General features: G+C 39.4%; 1 protein-coding gene across 6 annotated transcripts in view; it reads right to left on the bottom strand.

Moving 5' to 3' along the window:
* The window catches only part of ZNF185 (zinc finger protein 185 with LIM domain), a 199,465-nt gene that overhangs the window by 39,937 nt on the left and 139,203 nt on the right, over positions 1 to 20,325 (bottom strand). For all 6 annotated transcript variants that reach the window (XM_077450315.1, XM_077450407.1, XM_077450665.1 and 3 more), the window contains 6 exons: positions 16,425 to 16,487; positions 14,945 to 15,004; positions 12,394 to 12,501; positions 11,364 to 11,471; positions 10,833 to 10,940; positions 9,788 to 9,889 (listed from right to left, as the gene is read on the bottom strand). In XM_077450315.1, the coding sequence (XP_077306441.1) occupies positions 9,788 to 9,889; positions 10,833 to 10,940; positions 11,364 to 11,471; positions 12,394 to 12,501; positions 14,945 to 15,004; positions 16,425 to 16,487 (549 nt within the window). The remainder of the gene's footprint in view (positions 1 to 9,787; positions 9,890 to 10,832; positions 10,941 to 11,363; positions 11,472 to 12,393; positions 12,502 to 14,944; positions 15,005 to 16,424; positions 16,488 to 20,325) is intronic.

Raw genomic sequence — 20,325 nt, 5'->3', positions numbered from 1 at the left:
TTTTTATTCTATTATTATATGAATAATAATACATGAATAAATAAATGTAAAATAAATAAAATAAAAAATAAATAAATACCAAGCAACAACAAATAATTAACTCTTAACTTTAACCTTTACCCCTTAAAAAAAATTAAATAATAATATATAACTAAAACACACTAACCCTAACACAAAAATAATAAATATTATTATTAATAATGTATTTAATATTTATTATTAATATTTATTATTAAATTATTTATTATTATTATAATATTATGTATTAATACATTCTTACATATTAATTTATTTTACTTATGATTTTTAGTTACTGTACTTGTGTATTTTACATTTAATTTATTCATATATTATTACTATTTTATTTTAAAAAAAAAGAAAAAAAGAAAAGTTTGAGCAGAAGATCACGCAAAAATGCATTTTCATTCATTTCTATGGGAATGCAGGGGCACCAAAACCACCCAAATCTGCCGGATTCAAGCGACAAAAAAAGCACAAGGTGTTTGGGAGTGGAGATGTGAACCATCTCCATAGAGAATAATTTATTTTTTTCCCCCTCCAGCGTTTTGGAGCTTCAGGCTACAAAACGCTGAGGTGTGAATGGGGCCTTAGCCCGTTATGCAGTTGAGAACAGAGGTTATGTGATCACTTATGAAAAAAAAAATAAAAAGGTATTTAGAATCTACAGTATATCTATGTACAAATGTTTTGCCTTGCACTTCTATTTTAACCTGAGAGGGTTGTTCTAACAGGTAAAGGGTTCACAAGCATTAAATCCAACTATATACCGTATTTATCGGCGTATAACACACTTTTCCCCCCTTAAATAGGGGGCAAATCACAGGTTCGTGTTATTCGCCGATAGTGTACCTCAGAAGGGAAGGAGGGGGACGAGTGCCGCCAGAATTCACTGAGCCGTCATCTCCTGTATAATCATCTCATTCACCTGCTGGAAATTACCAAGCCCTCATCTCGTTTGACTCTCAGTCTGACGTCACACACATAGTGCCGCCTCTGTCACCGGCATTGGACCAGTGTTCTGTCAATAGAAGGATCTGGTCCAATGCCGATGGCAAGGGCGGGACTGTGTATGTGACTGCCAACTGAGAGTCGAGTAAACAGGAGGTGACGGTTTGGTGATTTCCTGCAGGAGAGATGGTGAGGCTGCAGACGGGCATCAGGCTGCATTGATGGGAGATGGGCGCATATCGGGCTGCAGATGGGCGCATATCGGGCTGCAGATGGGCGCATATCGGGCTGCATTGAGCCTGCAGATGGGCAACGATCAGGCTGCATTGAGCCTGCAGATGGGCAACGATCAGGCTGCATTGATGGGCACTGACCATTATTTTCAAAGTGGTTTATTTTGGTGGTTTTCCTGAAATTAAATAGTAAAGTAAAATATCTCTGCGCCAACCAATTAGATAGGGGAAGGTGGATATTGCTGCATGCACTGAAAGAGGTTATCCAGACCCAAGGAGCAAAAGATTAATGAATAGAATAGTGCTGCGCTATTCTATTCATTAATCTTTTCCTGAAACTTCCCTCTTAAATTGAAGGTGGGCATTATAGGTCGAGAAATGCAGTAATTAATGTCTTGGCTATAGTTCTGCTTGTATCCATTAAGCCATCTACCTAAATAACTATTGCCATGGCAGCTCCAGGAGGTTAAACTTTGGAGATTGTACCTTGATTCACACTGGAACATAGAAAAATCACTATAGGTGACACTAGACCTACCCATAACAAGATTTTTCTGGTAACATGCATACACAGTGAGGCATGCGATAGAGGGGCAAGGGGGAAAACATATCACCATTTCAAAATACACCAATATCCTAGTGTTAAGGTGTACAACTTCTCTACCATTTTCTATAGCTATACCAAAAAGGAAGGAGTTTGGACAAGTGGGCATGATCTGACCATCTTTAGTTGCCACTGTCTATGGTGCTCCACAGAGTGTATAGGAACAGGTCTAGCGAGAGGGAAGGGTGCAGAAACCACCCACAAAACTTTAATTTGCTGTCAAAGGCATTATTGCTTGCAAAAAAAAAAAAACAGATCAAACTTCTAACCTCCAACGCTGATATCTCAGCAACCCAAGGCCCCGAGGTCTGCAGCTGAGATTAGTACTTTCCACTATTTTACACAATTTCTGTGCCCACCTAACATATGCTTAATACATGTAACAAATACTTGTCTTAACACTATTTTTATACTGAACAGTTCTCATTTCAATATTAAAAAGTGTATCTAAACCCAAAAACAAATATTTTGTAAATCCAGCATACCACGGATTAGCAGCTGGTGGCTGCATTGGTTCTCTTGTTTTCCAACCTTGTTCCCATTTGTTTTAACCTGGTAATCCTGTAAATAGCAATTCCCCATATCTTCATGTCTACACTCATTTGTCCACTGTGTCTATGGAAGCAGCCATGGTTGTCGTGCAGACTGGCCTTCAAACATGTCTGTCTTTTTTTATCTCAATTTAAAATAAAGAGTTATTAGTACAGTAAAGCTGCATTCATTTTCTTTGGCTTTTTTTTCCCCCCTTTGTATTTACCTGGTGATCTGGCCATTCACACACCTCCTGTATTAGAGTGCCCCCACTCTGGATTAAAGGAGCACAGGGGGCATCTTTGGACAGCGGCATTGTCAGTCTGGGGGGAGGGGAGTGTTAGATGACCTAGCAGATTTAAATACACTAAAGCCTAGTACACACAAGTAGCTTTTTCTCGTTCAACCCAGCAGGGCTGAATGAAAAAAAAGCTGACAGCTTCAGAGGAGCTTCTGTACTAACCATGTGTTGGTATAGCAATCCGCTGCTGTGCTATTGTATTCTAACAGGGGTGTGCCCCCCTCCACCAGATCACCGATCGGCAGACCTTTTTTGGCCATGATCCAGCGACAGGCAGGATAGGTAGGAGCAGGTAGGAGGGAACATTTTTAAGAATAGTTATAGATAAGCTCTTTTTTTTTGCTTACATTTTTTTTAGGTTTCGTTTTTTTTTTTATTACTTCTGCATAATAAATGCTGCAAAATAGCAAACCATAGATGACACTTTTCCTATATCCCCAGCATTATGTCAATGTCAACCAGTAAACAGACGGAAGTTATTTAATAATCTGCAGTGTTTGGAATCTTCTCTTTTCCTGTTTCCAGGATGATGTGAGAGGGTCACAGGAGGTAGAGTAATTGGAAGGACAGCGAAACAGCGGAAGATGGGCAGACTCCTAATCACTGGTGACAAGCTGGAGACAACTGAATAGAAGAGTCCTGGAGAAGAGTGCACAGGCCCCTACTCTACATTAACCCCTTGGTTGGTTTGGAAAACCTAAGTTGCATCGGTCTCCATTTATCAAAGCATGAGAAAGAAGCATTGTTCTGGTTTCTCATAGCTTATCCCCAGTGCAGAGAAGAATATGATTGGTCTATGGGTTATGAACAAAGTCGTTCTTTCACACTCCCTTGATGCTATTGGCATCTCTCTGCATTATTCCAGTGAACAGTACAGGGATATGTATAACTAGGTAGTCATATTAGCATAGCACACGGCCATATCTCATTTCTGGAAGGGTGAATCTGAAAGTTTAGCTATGCTGATTAGGATACGTTGGAGCCAGCAGATCATCGATGACATATCCTTCTTTGCCATACACACAACAATGAACAACTAATCACTGATTCAAATGATATATTGCTTAAGAAAAAATGCTTTATACAAAAATAAAAATGTATTTAATTCCAATCAGTTGGATATTCTGTCATGGCCAATTGATCTTCTGCAATAAAAATAGTAGTTTATTGATCAAAATGATCACTTTGCATAATCGAAGGCCTCATTCACACGAGTGCATGAAGAAGCGCCTTATTTATGCAGCTGGAGATGTGTGTAGGCATCCCATGTTTCCCTATGTACAGACAAGACAGGGTGTGATTTACTAAAGAGTGCAAAGTCTGGTGCACCTGTGCATGGTAACCAATCAACTTCCATTTTTTTTTTTGTCAAAGCTTAATTCAACAAGCTGAAGTTAGAAGCCGATTGGCCACCACAGCTGCACCAGGTTTTGCACTCTTCAGTTTTAGTTAATCTCCCCTGCAGTCTCTTGTCCTAATGTGACAGGCGTTCAGGTTTGGGTGAAAGGTCTGACAGTTTGGTTCCAGGCTGCTCACCCGTCCCTGCATGACATTAGGACATGTCTCCATTGGGAGATCTTCCTTAACCTACTGTTCTGGTATCAACTACTACAATTTTTTTTGAAAAACATGTTTAAATACTGATGTTCATACAACATGAACCTGTATTACTAAATTGAAAAAAATATTGTAGGATAATTTTTTCATATTTTATTGTCGGATAAAGAATTTACGCTGTATACATTTGTAGTATAGGTCCATCTCTGCTCACGTTGGAGAGACCGATCTGTCAGATCTTTGCTCTCCACTATGGGGGATCAGATGAAAAGGGATCCGCCTGTCCATTTTCATCCAATCCGATATGCCAGATGAATGTAAAATAGGGTTTCCATCTGTCTGAATTAAGCGGATCCGATGTCAGCAGACATGTTACTGCTGACATCTGTCGCTCCATAGAACTGTATGGAGCGTCCGTTCAGGTCCACCTAAAAAAACTGACAGGCAGGCCTGAACGGTCTGCACGTATGATAGGGGCCTAAGGGTCCTTTCACACATACGGACTGTTCAGATCAGTTTTTCACACATCCGATCTGATCTTCTCCGCTAAATCCAGATGTATGGAAACCCTAATTTCCATCCGTCTGGTGGATCAGATCTGATGAAAACAGACAGGCCGAGCCAATTTCTTCTGATTCCCAATAAAGGAGAGCAGGGCTCCGACAGCTCCATCTCTGCACAGTGAGCAGAGATAGACTTGTCATCCGTTGGCTCAGCGGGGATCAATGGAGTGATCCTTGCTAAGCAAGCGGAGTCCGTGAAAATGGGCAAGCACGTGTGAAAGAGCCTTTAAGCTAAATAACATATGATAAACATTTTTAAGAAGGTTTATCAGACACTATATTACAGAATTCTGGCTGAACTGGTTCTTGGTAGTGGCCTCCTCCTTCACAAAAAACAAACCACGCCAGCCAGAAACATGCTGGGAATGTGGACAACCCACCTCTAACTAGATATGTCAAAATGCAAGTAAATTGTCTTGGGGCCAGTCATCTCCCTTGACACATAATGAACTTCAGACTCTTGATCTGAGGTCAACCAACACTTTTTTCGAGAGTATTACCCACACATATTTTGGGTGAATGCATAGAATATTACAGATATGCAATATGCATTTTACATAACAAGGGTGCATTATTAGCCAGAGATGACCACAATCAACTCCCTCATAAAGGAATTAGAAGTCTGATTGACTGCCTGCATTAAAATGGTGGCAGATCTGGGATCCAACACAAAAAGATACTTCTGTCCACAGCCCACACTGCATATATTCCAAAATGATGATCAGTATCTTAAAGTGAACCTGTGGCGAGGCTATGTGAATTCAAGTATTTGCATATTAAAAGAAAGAAGTAAAAACGTTTCAGTCTCAGGGAGTGTAAGAGAACACAGGGCCACAGTTGAAATTTTTAAAAGACTCTTGGATGTGCATCTTAGTGAGCACAATGTACAGGGATATGGGAAATGATTATTGACATTGACACACATACACCTACACAGGTTGAACTGGATGGACTATTGTCTTTATTCAACCTTACCCACTATGAAACAGTATGTAGCTTCAGGCACTGTGGTGCAATTTATCGAAGTTCATAGCAGGAGTACTGAAGGTGTCCAGGTCCTTCTCCCAGCAACTCAGCTCCTCCGCTTTCCCTTCCAGAACTCCTGCTATGGCTTTACATTAGAGATTAGAAGGCTGAAAGGCTGATGAGTTAAGCACTTGAACAACTTCAGTGCCTCTGCTGTGAAGTTTCATGATGAATTTCTCTGCAGTGCTTGAAGCTACATAGATTAGTGAGAACTTGTCATTAAGCTCTTTTACTGCTTGCTAAAAAAAAAAAAAAAGTAATTAGTTGAATTTCTTTGGACTGGCCACAGGTTAATTTCAAAGTACCTACATACCCTCACAATCCAACTACTAAAAGATCTTTTCGATAAGAGATTATGGTCCAGATGCAAATGTTAACATATACATTATGCTTGTGCCTATAGAGAGGAAGCACTCTATAGTCATCTCCTGCACTGGGAAAAGCAATGGGGATCAGCTGTATACAATCCAACCTAGGTGATGAACTTTGCTTCTAAAAATGTTGGGTCCAAATGCCCTCCATTGTTGTGTAGGGCCTACGAATCAACATTCTCCGATTGTATCTAGAACAGGTAGATGTTTTCTGCTAACTATAAGTACCTTAAATGGCAACAGCAAAATATTTAACAGTGCAAATGGTAATTATTGCAAGTATTCTGATAATAACTATGCCACATATAAAGGGCACATAAAATATTTTGTTTGAACAATGGTATCTGCATCATCTAAGCCTGAAACGTTTTGTCTATTACTATTGTTGTTCGCTATATTTAAAGAGATCCTGTCATAACAAATGGAGGTTGATTTACTAAAATTGGACAGTGCAAAATAGAAATCAATCAGCTTCCAGGTTCTTTTGTCAAAGCCCAATTGAACAGCCTAAAGATAGAAGTCGATTGGTTACCATGCACAGCTGCAGCAGATTCTGCACTCTTTAATTTTAGTAAATCAACCCCATGGAGTCTGCCATTGCTGGTCCCTCCCTCCTACTAAATGTTGGATGCCCTAGATATTCTGGCTTTTTGTCTCAATTTTGAATCCATATCCAAAACAAGTAGGTATGTAGATACATTCTGGCTGTAATCCGGCTTTGCTAATCTGCATCCTTGTTTTGGGCCATTGTTGCAAACAACTGAAGCCAGTTGGTCAAAATAACAGCCAGGCAACTAGCACTTTCAGAAGCAATCTAATACTAACACAGTGACAGGTTTCATTTAACAGAATGAAACAGTCATGTCAAAAGTATTTAAGCAAACCCCGTAAAAGTGTGCAATGTAAAATGCCAATGTAACCTAAAAACCAGTTATACTATTTGCTTTATAAACTGGCTTTAGTGACATTTCTGTAACACTATAATGGCAGCTTTAAAGGCACGCCTAGTGAAAGTTTCCAGTCCCTACAAAATACTCAATGCTCAAAAAGCAAATATACAAGTATAGGGGCATTCCACACCTATGGTGTGTACATTTCACTGGAACTGACAAACATTCATGAGCAATTAGCATGATTATAATCTATCACTGTCCTAAAAGTCATATCCAACAAAGCACAGCTGTATTTTACTCTGGTTCAAACAGGCACAGCATATAAACAAGCTTGCGTTACAATGAGCTACAACTTTTTTTTTTTATTATTAAAATATGACCAGCGCTTATGCCCCATACACACGGTCAGAAATTCCGATGGAAAAAGTCCGATCGGATTATGTTGTCGGAAAATCCAATTGTGTGAGGGCTCCATCGGACTTTTTCTATTGGATTTCCCGACGCACAAAGTTTGAGAGCAAGATCTAAAATTTTCCGACAACAAAATCCGATCACATAAATTCCGATCGTGTGTAGACAATTCCGACAGACAAAGTGCCACACATGCTCAGAATAAACTAAGAGGTGAAAGCTATTGGCTACTGGCCAGTTTATAGTCCCGACGTACGTGTTTGACGTCACCTTGTTCAGAACGATCGGATTTTCCGACAACTTTGTGCGACCGTGTGTATGCAACACAAGTTTTAGCCAAAATCCATCTGAAAAAATCTGACGGATTTTGTGGTCGGGATGTCCGACCGTGTGTATGGGGCAAAATAATTCCTATGTCATTCAGAAATTGTGATTACACTCATGTAAATAAGGTGCACCAAACATCAAAATAATTGTGCAAATACAACAAAAAATTTATTATGCTTTATTAAAAAGTCCAGCTGCTGTGCTAAATACATTAACTGACACTTTCCCAAATTTTGTTTAATTCTGAGCAGCGCTCAAAATGCCTGTGTTATTCAAGTAGATGGAATCATTTACACTTATTTAAAGTGCACCAAACATCAAATGATTGTGCAAAAAAAAACAAGTGCTTATTTTGCAATCTCAGTGTCCATAATCATTGCAAAAGTGTCCAAACAAAGTGACACACTCCTTAAAGTGATAAGTGCAAAGCTCTTCTAAAGTCCAAACATGCTCTTCACTTTCTCCTCCAAAGAAAATAAATTGTAATTCACCAGAAATATTTGACCTCTTTTCAAAAGAAGGTCAAACAACGCTTTGTAAACACTCAGATGTCTTCCACCACCTCTCTCGAACCACCACAGAAGCTATACTGGATGGCTCCAGATGGGGTTTTGAATAAGGGGTGACCTGCAAGCGAGGGTGTTGAAGACTCTACTCAGTGGAATGCTATAGTTTTGTACAAATGAGATGATTCTACGAACCAAGGAAATTACTTTTTACAAGCTATAGACTGCATTCCTTCACATACTCCTCTGTATAAGAGGAACCATTTTTGGTGATCCTATACTGGTACAGAGAATAGTAACTGATTGTGTTGCTATGAGTTTAGACAGTTTAGGCAGACATTTCTCTGCTTCTTAACAAAACTAGTGTAGCGCAACCAATATAAAACAAATTCACTATATGATTAAAAGTCCCAATAATGTGAAAATTTGACCATTGTGCAACTCTGGATGATAGTTCATAAAAGTATTAAAAATTCATGATATCCAGTGACTTCAGTGACCCCCACCTCTAGCTAGAATGCCTGCTCACCTCCAAATGTTGACCCCACTACCGAGTAACAAACACCCGATACTATGTCTCTCAGAATGCCATGTGATAAATCCTCCACTTGGGGTCTCTGGACCACCTGATCCCCCTCCTGGGATCTCAATCAATCATGTATGGCCATAGAACAACAAGGGAAAACTAGAGTGCTCTTTGTTTTTAATATTTATTAAAACTACCCACAGGGATTAAAATGCATAAATGAAATACATGAAAAACATGCATATCATCAGCTCTCCACGCTGAAATAAAAATTAAAAAAACATCCTGAATAACAGCACCTCACCTGTACGCATTATGCTCTCTGTTGAGCTTCTTTAGCAGGTTGACCTTTCGTTTTTATATCAACCTGGACAGTTCATGATATGCATGTTTCTCACATATTTATGCAAGTATTTTAATGCCTTTGTGTAGTTTTAATAAATATTCAAAAAAAGAGAGCACTATGTTATTCTATGGCCATATATGATTGCTTGAGATCCCAAGAGGAGGTCAGCATGGTCCAGGGATGCCAAGAGGAGGATTTATCCCATGGCATTCTGAGAGACATACTATCAGGCGTTTGGGACTGTGTAGTTGGGTCAACATTTGGAGGTGAGCAGGCATTCCAGCTAGAGGTGTTGAATATTTTTATAAATTATCACCCAGATTTACACAATGGTGGAATTTTCACATTATTGGGTTTGATCATATAGTAAATGTGTTTTAATATTGGTTGCGCTACACTATTTTTTTTAGTTTGTATTTTATTTGAGAATTACATTTGGATACACTCTGATAGGTGTTGGCAGCAATCACAATAAGCCTAGTTGAAGGTTATTGAAAAACCAACTTGCATTATATTGTTTGCAGGTATTTGAGTATATATATGCACTGATTATATTTTGTTTCACATTTCCCTGAATGTATCACAGACCTCTGAAAGAATAAGGATAACAGAATGATCCATACCTGCTGGGGCTTGATTGCAGCATTGTATCTTCAAGTGTCTCTGGAACTCGGAATCTAGATTCTGTGGTTGTCATGGTGCTTTCTCTGGAACGTGGACTAGGCCTGAAAAACACATTTGAGTTTTTAGGAAAAACTAAGTTGGGAGAGGTGATAAATGGGTGTCTTGAGTTCTTTTATATCATTCTGGGACTCCAGAAGGGCACAAATCAATCCCCCAGCTTATAAGCTTATATTGTAGTTCATAAGACCAGAACTCCTATACATAGTTAAATAGTAGGGGAGGCTGAAAAAAAAGACAACTCCATCAAGTCCAACCTATGCGTGTGATTATATGGCAGTATTACATTGTATATCCCTGTATATTGTGGTCGTTCAGGCGCTTATCTAATAGTTTTTTGAAACTATCGATGCCCCCCCGCTGAGACCACCGCCTGTGGAAGGGCATTCCACATTCTTGCAGTAAAGAACCCTCTCTGTAGTTTAAGGTTAAACCTCTTTTCTTCTAATTTTAATGAGTGGCCACGTGTCTTCTTAAACTCCCTTCCGCAAAAAAAAAAGTTTTATCCCTATTGTGGGGTCACCAGTAAATTGAAATCATATCGCCTCTCAAGCGTCTCTTCTCCAGAAAGAATAAGTTCAGTGCTCGCAACCTTTCATCAGAACGAACATCCTCCAGACCCTTTATTAGCTTTGTTGCCCTTCTTTGTACTCGCTCCATTTCCAGTACTTCTTTCCTGAGGACTGGTGCCCAGAACTGGACAGCATAATCTATGTGCGGCTGGACCAGAGTCTTGTAGAGCAGGAGAATTATCGTTTTATCCCTGGAACTGATCCCCTTTTTAATGCATGCTGATATTCTGTTTGCTTTGTTAGCAGCAGCTTGGCATTGCATGCCATTGCTGAGCCTATCCTCTACTAGGACCCCCATGACCCCCATGTCCTTTTCCATCCTAGATTCATTTGCCCCATGACTACAGATAGGGGCTGCACCAAGGGTCTCAGGTGCTAACAGTGGACGGACCATTTTAATATGACAGATAATCACCTTGGAGAGCTGCTTCTCTCTGCTTTGGGGGTTTCAGTTGTTTGTGGTTGCTCAGATAATGTCTCTATTGATATCTTGACATTTCTGTTTCCAGAATTTGAGGTTATGCTGGAGATACAAAAAAGAGAAACATTGTTGAACTCTGCATACACTATATTTCTTTGCATCTTTGGCTGGACTGACACCTGTCCATTCCACTGTCTTGTGTTAACGCATGTTATTTCTCCCATAAACATGCGTTGCACGAAGGTGGTCTACTCATATAATGGCCTACCAAAGCACCAGATTATACAGCAAAAATGAACATGCAGCATTTTTTCCAACGTGGTGCACCACAATGCACAGGCAGCATGCTTTAAAACGCATTGTGGCAAGATGAGAATAGACCCTAATACAACAACTTCTAAATGCCCCTTCCATTTGAAGTGAACATACAACATTACAGCAACGTTGCAGACAACTATATCTGGGAACTCCGGTGCCAACAAATATCAGTTGATGAACTGAACCTTTAATATGGCAGATAATCACCTTGGAGAGCTGCTTCTCTCTGTTTTGTGGGTTACAGTTGTTTGTGGTTGCTCAGATAATGTCTCTATTGATATCTTGACATTTCTGTTTCCTGAATTTGAGGTTATGCTGTAGGTGCAGAAAAAAAGAAATATTGTTGAATCATGTATACACTATATATATTTGTACCATGGGCTGGATTGACACCTGTTTGTTCCAGTGCCTTACATTATTTCGCACATAAGCATATGTTTATGTTGGGTTAAGGCAGCTTATTTAAATGAATGGCCTGCCAAAGCAACTGAATAGACAAAAAAAAAAAGGGACATGCACCATTCTTTCCAATGCAGCGCACCATGATGCACAGTCGCGTGTAATGGTGCTTACACACGGTCGGTCCGGCAGAAAAGGTCAGACAGAATCATTCCGTCAGATATTCCGATTGTGTGTGGGCTTCATCTGACTTTTTTCTTCAAAAATTCCAACGGACCTAGAAATAGAACATGTCTCAAATCTTTCTGACCAAATCAATTTCTATCGGGAAAACCGTTCGTCTGTATGCTGGTCCGATGGACCAAATACGATGCAAGGGCAGCTATTGGCTACTGACTATTGAACTTCCTTTTATAGTCCTGTCGTACATCATCGCATTCAAAATGAACGGACCTTGGTGTGATCATGTGTGGGCAAGTCTGTTTGGTCGGAACTCCATTGGGAAGACCATCGGACCTTTTCTGCCGGAAAGTCCGGTCGCGTGTATGCTGCATTACAGGGCGTTGTGATGAGCTCCAAAGCATGTGCATTGGAGGTGTGCTGGGTTAGTGCATTGTAGTGTCTTTGACAATCAATGACACCACAACATTCTACTGAGGGCAACATGCATTAACTCGAGATGAGAATAGAAATTAAAAGAATAACCTCTAAATACTACTTGTATTTGAAGTGAACATACAATATAACACCAAGGTTGTAGCCAGCAGCAAGACCTGGGAATGCAGGTGCCAGCAAATATCAGTTGGTGAACTGACCCTTTTTTATGACAGATAATCACCTTGGAGAGCTGCTTCTCTCGGTCTTGTGGAATTCAGTTGTTTGTGGTTGCTCAGGCAATGTCTCTATAGATATCTTGACATTTCTGTTTCCTGAATTTGAGGGTATGCTGGAGTTATAGAAAAGAGAAACATTGTTGAATTCTGTATTCAATATATTTTCTTTGTACATTAAAGAAAAACTACCACTTGCATTTAAAAGTGAAACACCAGGAAAAAAAAAAAAAAAGTAATGCACATGGAAAGAACAGACAACATTAGTCTGCCCACTCCTCATACCGTACAATATAATTTGTATCCGGTGTCAGTCATGATGATAATATGGGTGAGACAACCAAAGAAGCAACATGTCTACTACTTGTAAAGGAAGATGGCCAAAAGAAAATCATTTATTCTGGGTCTCTGGTTTAGGGAATCAGCTAATTTGTAAATTAGGAATCAAAAACTGAAAATAAAGTTTTGAAAGCTAATCTCCAGGGAAATATAAAAACACCTTTACACTTAGTCTGTAATATTTGAAAAGTATGGAATTTAGAAATACAAGTACTATAAAAAGCTTAACCAGTGGTCTGAAAAAAAAAACACAAAAATACAAAGAGATTCCTACATCCACACAAAGTGCATGCAAGAATCCTCACCACTGTGCCACTGTATTCTGACAGCGTGGACTCCTAAGTTGTCAGAATACACTGATCGGCGCTGCAACCAACTGGTTGCAGCCGCTGATTGGCTGAAGGTGGTTTTCCAGCAGGACCGTTCAATAAAAGCAGACCTAACAATGGCTTCTGTCAAACAGGGAGGGTTGCACATGGATTGAAATTTGTCCGGTCCCTGCTGCACCAACCAAATTTCGTTCTGTGTGTAAAGAATGAATGCAACCACCACATCTAATGAATGGTAAGCTGAAATGTATTACATTTTAGGTATTGGGCCAATATCTACTTTAAGTACAGGATTGGAAAACATATATGGCATTTGCATGCACACACACTGGAGCTCCATTAAGCCAAAACCAAAAGCTATGTAGAGAAAGGTTATGCTACCTTGTATTCTATAATAATGCTGTTCAGCTATTTCCTAAAGTCAGGCTCAGTTTTAACCATACATGTCAACACATGACAATTAAACTTGTGTAAACTTTCTGTCCAGCCCTGTGCCATGTTCCCTACACAAGTATAATTTGCCCTTCTTTTGCAGTTATCCTATTTTCCATGATAAGGTTATATTAGGAATGATAGTACAAAGTGATACTTTACACAGAAACATAATATTAAAATTTATAATCGTAGGGACGATCACTTCTTAATGCAACACAATACAATAGCTATGTGTGCGAGCCCTAATGTAACTCCTTACTGATTACTACTGGGAATCAGCTCAGGGTCATCCAAGGACTCTAAAGTTTTGTATATTGCCTCCGTGCTGATTGTCCCAGATCTGGAGGACTGAGTAGACCTGAATCACAATGCAGAATGCACATGTAACAGCAACAAAACATCACACAGTAGGAGGGGGTATTCAGGAGTGGGCAGGATTGTGGTGGATAATCACGTTATGCCATATACATGTTATTTTACCAAAAGTATTGGATACCTGCCTTTACACGCACATAAACTTTAATGGCATCCCAGACTTAGTTGGCAGGGTTTGAATTGAATTGAATTGGCCCACCCTTTCAGCTATAACAGCTTCAACTATTCTGGGAAGGCTGTCCACAAGGATTAGGAGTGTGTCTATGGGAATGTTTGACCATTCTTCCAAAAGCGCATTTGTGAGGTCAAGCACTGATGTTGGACAAGAAGACCTGGCTCGTAGTCTCCGATCTAATTCAACCCAAAGATGTTCTATCAGTTTGAAGGTTGTGACTCTGTGCAGGCCAGTCAAGTTTCTCCACACCAAACTTGCTCATCCATGTCTTAATGGACCTTGCTTTGTGCACTGGTCCAAATCATCTGGATGAGGGGGGATTATGGTGTGCGGTTGTTTTTTAGGCGTTAGGCTTGGCCCCTTAGTTCCAGTGAAGGAAACTCTTAAGGCATCAGCATACAAATACATTTTGGACAATTTCATGCTCCCAACTTTGCGGCAACAGTTTAGGGATGGCCCCTTCCTGTTCCAAAATGACTGTGTACCAGTGCACAAACCAAGGTCCATAAAGACATGGATGAGCAAGTTTGGGGTGCAGGAACTTGACTGGCCTGCAGAGTCCTGATCTCTGCCCGATAGATCTTTGGGATGAATTAGAGCGGAGACTGTGAGCCAGTCCTTCACATCCACATGATTGCCTGACTTCACAAATGGACTTCTGGAAGAATGGACAAACATTCCCATAGACACACTCTAAACCTTGTGGACAGCCTTCCCAGAAGAGTTGAAGCTGTTATAGCTGCAAAGGGTGGGCCAACTCAATATTGAATCCTACAGACTAAGACTGGGATGCGATTAAAGTTCAATTTTGTGTAAAGGCAGGTGTACCAATACTTTTGGCAACAGTGTGAATATATATCTATATTAATTAAATGATTTCATAATATATTAATTTCAAGAAAATACCTCTTATTATCGAGCTCTGGGGAGATCACAGCCAAGGGAGCTTCATTTGCAGATTTCCCGCTAATAATGAAGGCAAATAAAAAATAGGTAAACAAAATAAACTATACACACAGACTAAACTTAAAATAGAAATGTGCTGCATGATGGGAAAATATACATGTATAAAAATATATAAAATGTTTCAGGGATTATGGGAGGTTTTCTCTGTCCGAAGGTGCGCTTTTCCCCTCCCGCTTGTAACCCCTCCTACCCCTAACCTTCCCTTTTCTTTACCTCCTCTCTAATGTTACTTCCTTTCCTGACCCATAGCTCATACACTTCTGTACCCTTTTGTATTCTTTAAGACGACAATGACTTTGCAGTTGGGTTGCCCCAATATGCGTGTGGGTGATCCCACTGGTGTGGCCATAATGTGATTTGGGTACTGAGGTTTATGACCCGTAACTGTACCCTTGATCAATGCCAAGTCTCTTGCTGCCTTATTATTCATTATTTTGTAACTTGTAAAACTTTATAAAAATAAATTATTGAAATGAAAAACAGATATTTATAACAGTATATACCATTTACTGCTCCCTTTGCCCACACAAGAAATTTCAATATAGCCAAGTCTAAGGCCCATGAAGTCTACCCAAGTACAATGATATCTCATACCACTTTTCCCCATACGATTTATGTTTTTATCTTGGTTAATATCAATTTAGTGTCTTTAACATACTGATATTCAGTAGGAGTAACCTAGCTGGTCAACCTACCAGTATGCTTTTTTATGGGTAGCAGCAAAAACACACACAAACATGGGGAGAACAAGCTAATTATGTAAAGTTGGTTCCTTGATAGGAACTGAACTAAAGGACCTTAGACTACAAGGCAAGTGGTCTGACCACTTAGCTACGGTGATGCCTGGCAATACCTCCTAAAGGGACTAGACAGCTTTACTTGTTGCAGCTTACATTCGCTCATACAAAAATGCCATTAATTCAGCTATTTCATTTAAACATGTTCAAAGGGATCATGTAAATTATAGCTAAAATATGATAAGCCATCCTCAGATTAATTTAAAGACTTGAGATCATTTGCAACTACTACTATTTCACATCCATCTCTTCAAACAAAATTAATACCACAGTTAAGATCCCCCAATCCATTCAATAACCTCTAAAATCCACCCACTTTCAGGTAAAGCCCCAATCATGTGACTTCCATAACTGGACTTTACTGGGACTTCGGGGACAGTTTGGATAAAGGCATTGCTTCTTAATTCAAGCCTACTCCCAGAATTTTCTTTATAGCAAGAGTGTTTATTAGACTTTGCTGTGGAGTAGCAGGGATCATCGGCTCTGTGGGAAACTTTACATTTTAATTTCTTCAATGTAGCTATGGATTTATCAATAGACAAAAAAGCTGCGCATACAATTAAAGCTAAAAACTATTTAAAATAGTAAGCAGGAAAGAAAAAGCTGCAGTGTTAAATACTTGCCTGTCCTTATTGGTGATACGGGGAACTGGTGTTGGGGCTGCAGCTGGTTTCTCCTTTGGAAGTCTGTAAAAATACACGTATAATTAGCTCTATGACCAAATAAACATTTTTATGAAGCACTTCCTCCACACATTTATTAAATTGCATCTATACCCAGAACTTTTTTGTTGTTGTTTTGAATACAATGGGGAAGGATTAGAACCGGCAGGTTACATAGTTACACTGGTTTAAAAAAGACAAGTCCATCCAGTTCAACCAATAAAAGGGGAAAAAAAAAAAATCTTATATACACAATCCTATACCCACAGTTGATCCAGAGCAAGGCTTAAAAAAAAAACATGCATAAAAGTGAATAACTCAACACCAAGTTCACTATATGGACCACTTATGTATTTATACATGTTGATCATATCCCCCCTTAATCTCCTCTTCTCAAGAGAAAATAAATTCAGTTGATTCAAGGTAATACTGCAGTCCAAGGATTTCCCTTTACTTTCTGTTCTGGGGGTAACCATTTACCAGACAGGAAGTCAGGGAAAAGCTGTAACAGGGAAACAGCATGTGCTTTATAGTGCAAGGTATATACTAAGCTTCTACAGAACCCAGCATCTGCTTAGACCAACCCACTAGTACTGCATGTCTTCAGTAGTTTAAAACACAGCTTGACTCATTAACAGTTTGAATCCCATGCTCGTCACATTAACTTTCTCAAAAAGAGTTATAGAGTCTTAAGAATTGAAAAAAACTTCCACTTAAAGAATAGCAATCATAAATGCATGGCTTGAGTCTATTTCAATGTAATCCATAGTAATGATATCTGACTTTAATCTGATGTTCTATCTATAAATTAATCATTTTGATTAGATGCTGTGGGTCATATCTCAAAGAATACTCTACTGTGTGGGCCTGTGTGGTAAAAGCTTAACCAATGATACATGTGTAAAATAAAACAGTACTACCACTTGGAGCAAAGCCTAAAAGTCCCCCAACAAATATTTAAAGATCCAGTAGCCAGGAAAATAGAGATATGAAGGTGCCCATGAAAATCCCAAATAACCCCCAAAGCCTGCCGTTGGGTACACTAGTATAAAAAGCCCTTATATCGCTTGAGCGTGCAGTTTTATATCAGCTGGAGATTACCAAGTCACCTAAGTGTAGGTAAATGGCTGTCCTGTGCAGTCCAGTGTGTGGAATCTGGTGCTGCAATGAATCCAGCAGCTTGGAAAGCTTTGTTGTTATGATTCATATTGACTAATAAAGCAGAATTCCAATATTAAGCAATTTTTTACACACTCAACACACCGAGAGAAATAGAAGGATCCCCAGTTAGGCAATAGTTGATGTAGATGTTGACTGATAAGGGGATCATCCAAGAGCCTGCTTCTTCAAAAATGTTGATCAGATTCCTGCATATATAGCCAGCCTAAAACATTCTTTCCAAGCATACAGCTTATAGGAGTAATGGCTCAATGAAAAATTAAATAGCTAAGGTTTCCTCCTCCTACTCTAAACCTAAATATTTCCTTTCTTACTAGTGTAACTTTCCTCCCAAGATGAGACCTTACCTGTCTTCAGTGTCTGTGTCAACCTCCCCGATCAGTCCACTTCTGTCTAATACAGCCTCTGCAGCTTTTCTCACAGCCAGTTTACGGTTTTAAAATAACCTGGGTCATATATCACTGACATTGTCTAGGGTGTGTCTGTCCTGATGTTCTACTCCCACAGCCCAGGGAATTTCATGAATTAAGTATTGTTAAATGCTAGTGATGTTTCATGCTTTGCGTCACTCACTGCCAGTCCTTAATACTTAAAGACATAATGTTATGGATAGGAGAAGAGTTTGTAAGGCGCAATAGTAAGTCCAAGTGTAAGATTTTAGGTCTCGTACTCAGAGACTTGACATGGGCATGCCTGTATTTATCTGGATGTTCATCTGGACAGAATGGCAATAAAGAATATTGCAAAAAATTGCCATAATATACCAGTAGTAGGCAAATTATTCTGAAATTGAGGAATTGGTCAATTAAAGCAAAGAGCACATAGACAGATTTAAAACTGACAGCTCAGGTCGGAGCTGCTGTATTAATCTGATGTTGGTACAATGAGCTCCCCTGTTGAGCTATTGTGTTTTGACAGGGGGAACGAGGATGGGGACGGGGACGCCCTCATCAGCAGAACACTCCAGTGAGCGCTTGTTGGCCTATGTGCTAAGTGCACAGGGTTATGCCTATCATTTATAAATAAAAAGAACAATACACATACTTAAACACTGTACAGTAGGTACTAGCTAGCTATTCTTGTGATTAATGTCAGAAAAATGCCTACTTTCAAGGTACAGATTTAGTCCTTTAGTTAAGATTGTGAGCCAGAGAAATTAATGAGCGTTTAATTCTATGTATCTCAATTTATAGTTATTCTTCTTAGTACAAATGTACTGATCTTTAATTCAGTACATATGCATCTTAAAGTGACTGTAAACCTAAATTCTTTTCCCTACACTGAGTAATGAAAAAATTCTCACAAATAAAAAGCAGTGAGCCTCAAGTATCAAAAAAGTCTTCCTAAATACCCTCCCCCCCCACCTCATCATCGGGCCTGCACTGCCTAGGTGATAGGTGGGACCTTCCAGTTGTGCAGAGCCCAGAACAGGGTGGGACAGAGTAAGCTAAAGACGTGGCTTGTTTTTTTTTCATGTATGCATAATGAGGTGACAGGCCTGCAAAGGTACACAGAACTGCACGTTTCCAATGCAGACAATTAAAGGTAGGCCCCTGGCAGAATCAAGAGGATGTTTCATTAAAAGGGAGATTATGTGAATATAAATAAGTCACACACTGTTAGTGAAATGTATTGGGATGGTTTTAATGTGACATTTTGGGCTACCAACAATAAAGCATATTTTGGGGACATTTGTCAAATCTGTCACATGGCAAATCACTACTAAACAGGAGCAGTGAGGCACATTGTCGGACAGAAAAAGTACAAAGTTACAGCCCAAGTAAATAATTCCTCATTTGGCTGCGACTGAATGGAACCTGACCCTGATCACTTCCTAATTATATGACTGTTCAGTTAAATCTGTCTTAGAACTTTCCAAACTGTTGCACTTGGCCACCCAGGAACACGGGTGCACAGGTCTGTAAACCTCTTGCAGAGTCTTTGCTGTAGGCGATACAGCTCAAGTTGCATCTCATTGTGTAGCTAATTTGCTTGATAAAATGTCCCCCAGTGAGTTCATATGAACATTTGTTATTGTTAGTTCAGACACTATTATCTAAAATTAAATTAGGAAACCGCCATATCAGCTGCCCCCTTCCCAGGTATGGCTGGGAGGGTTGCATTTTCCATTTAGTCCATGTTGGATGTGGATACTACCTGGCACGACACAAAGAAGTTTTAATAAACTCTTGCAAACCTGCATCGCACAAAAGCTTTAAAGCAGACCTATTCACTGTAGCCAAGAATAGAATTGGTAAACTGAATGTCGGATGTATCAATGACATACACTGGATCGGCTTATGTAGGCAATGTTATTCTTTGTTTTTGTCCCACAGTGTGAAGGTAAATTTGCATGGTGCACCCTTGTTTATTTACACTGTTAAACAATACAGCATATTGAATGAATGCCTTAACTGTGACAAGGGTTAAAGAGAGAAGTGTACCGTATTACATCATGAGGACCACAGGGAATATCACTTCTGTTGTCTTTGGCGATGTTCTCCCTCATTGTTCAAAGCACATCTTCATGAGATAGAAACTAGCATCTTTAACCACATTAGAGCTCTACCACAGGAAGGTAAATAGACTGACAGGCTATATATATATAAATATATATATATAAAATGCACCTTTGTGTAAGAATAGGTTGTCTCAGTTATATTTAAAAGACAACTAAAATATT

The sequence above is a fragment of the Lithobates pipiens genome, unplaced genomic scaffold, assembly GCF_037356315.1.
Source record: "Lithobates pipiens isolate NorthernLeopardFrog02 unplaced genomic scaffold, aLitPip1_a1.2 Scaffold_1, whole genome shotgun sequence".
NCBI classification, from domain to species: domain Eukaryota; kingdom Metazoa; phylum Chordata; class Amphibia; order Anura; family Ranidae; genus Lithobates; species Lithobates pipiens.
The sequence above is the reverse complement of the archived record's forward strand: the minus strand, read 5'-3'. Positions and strand labels throughout refer to the sequence as shown.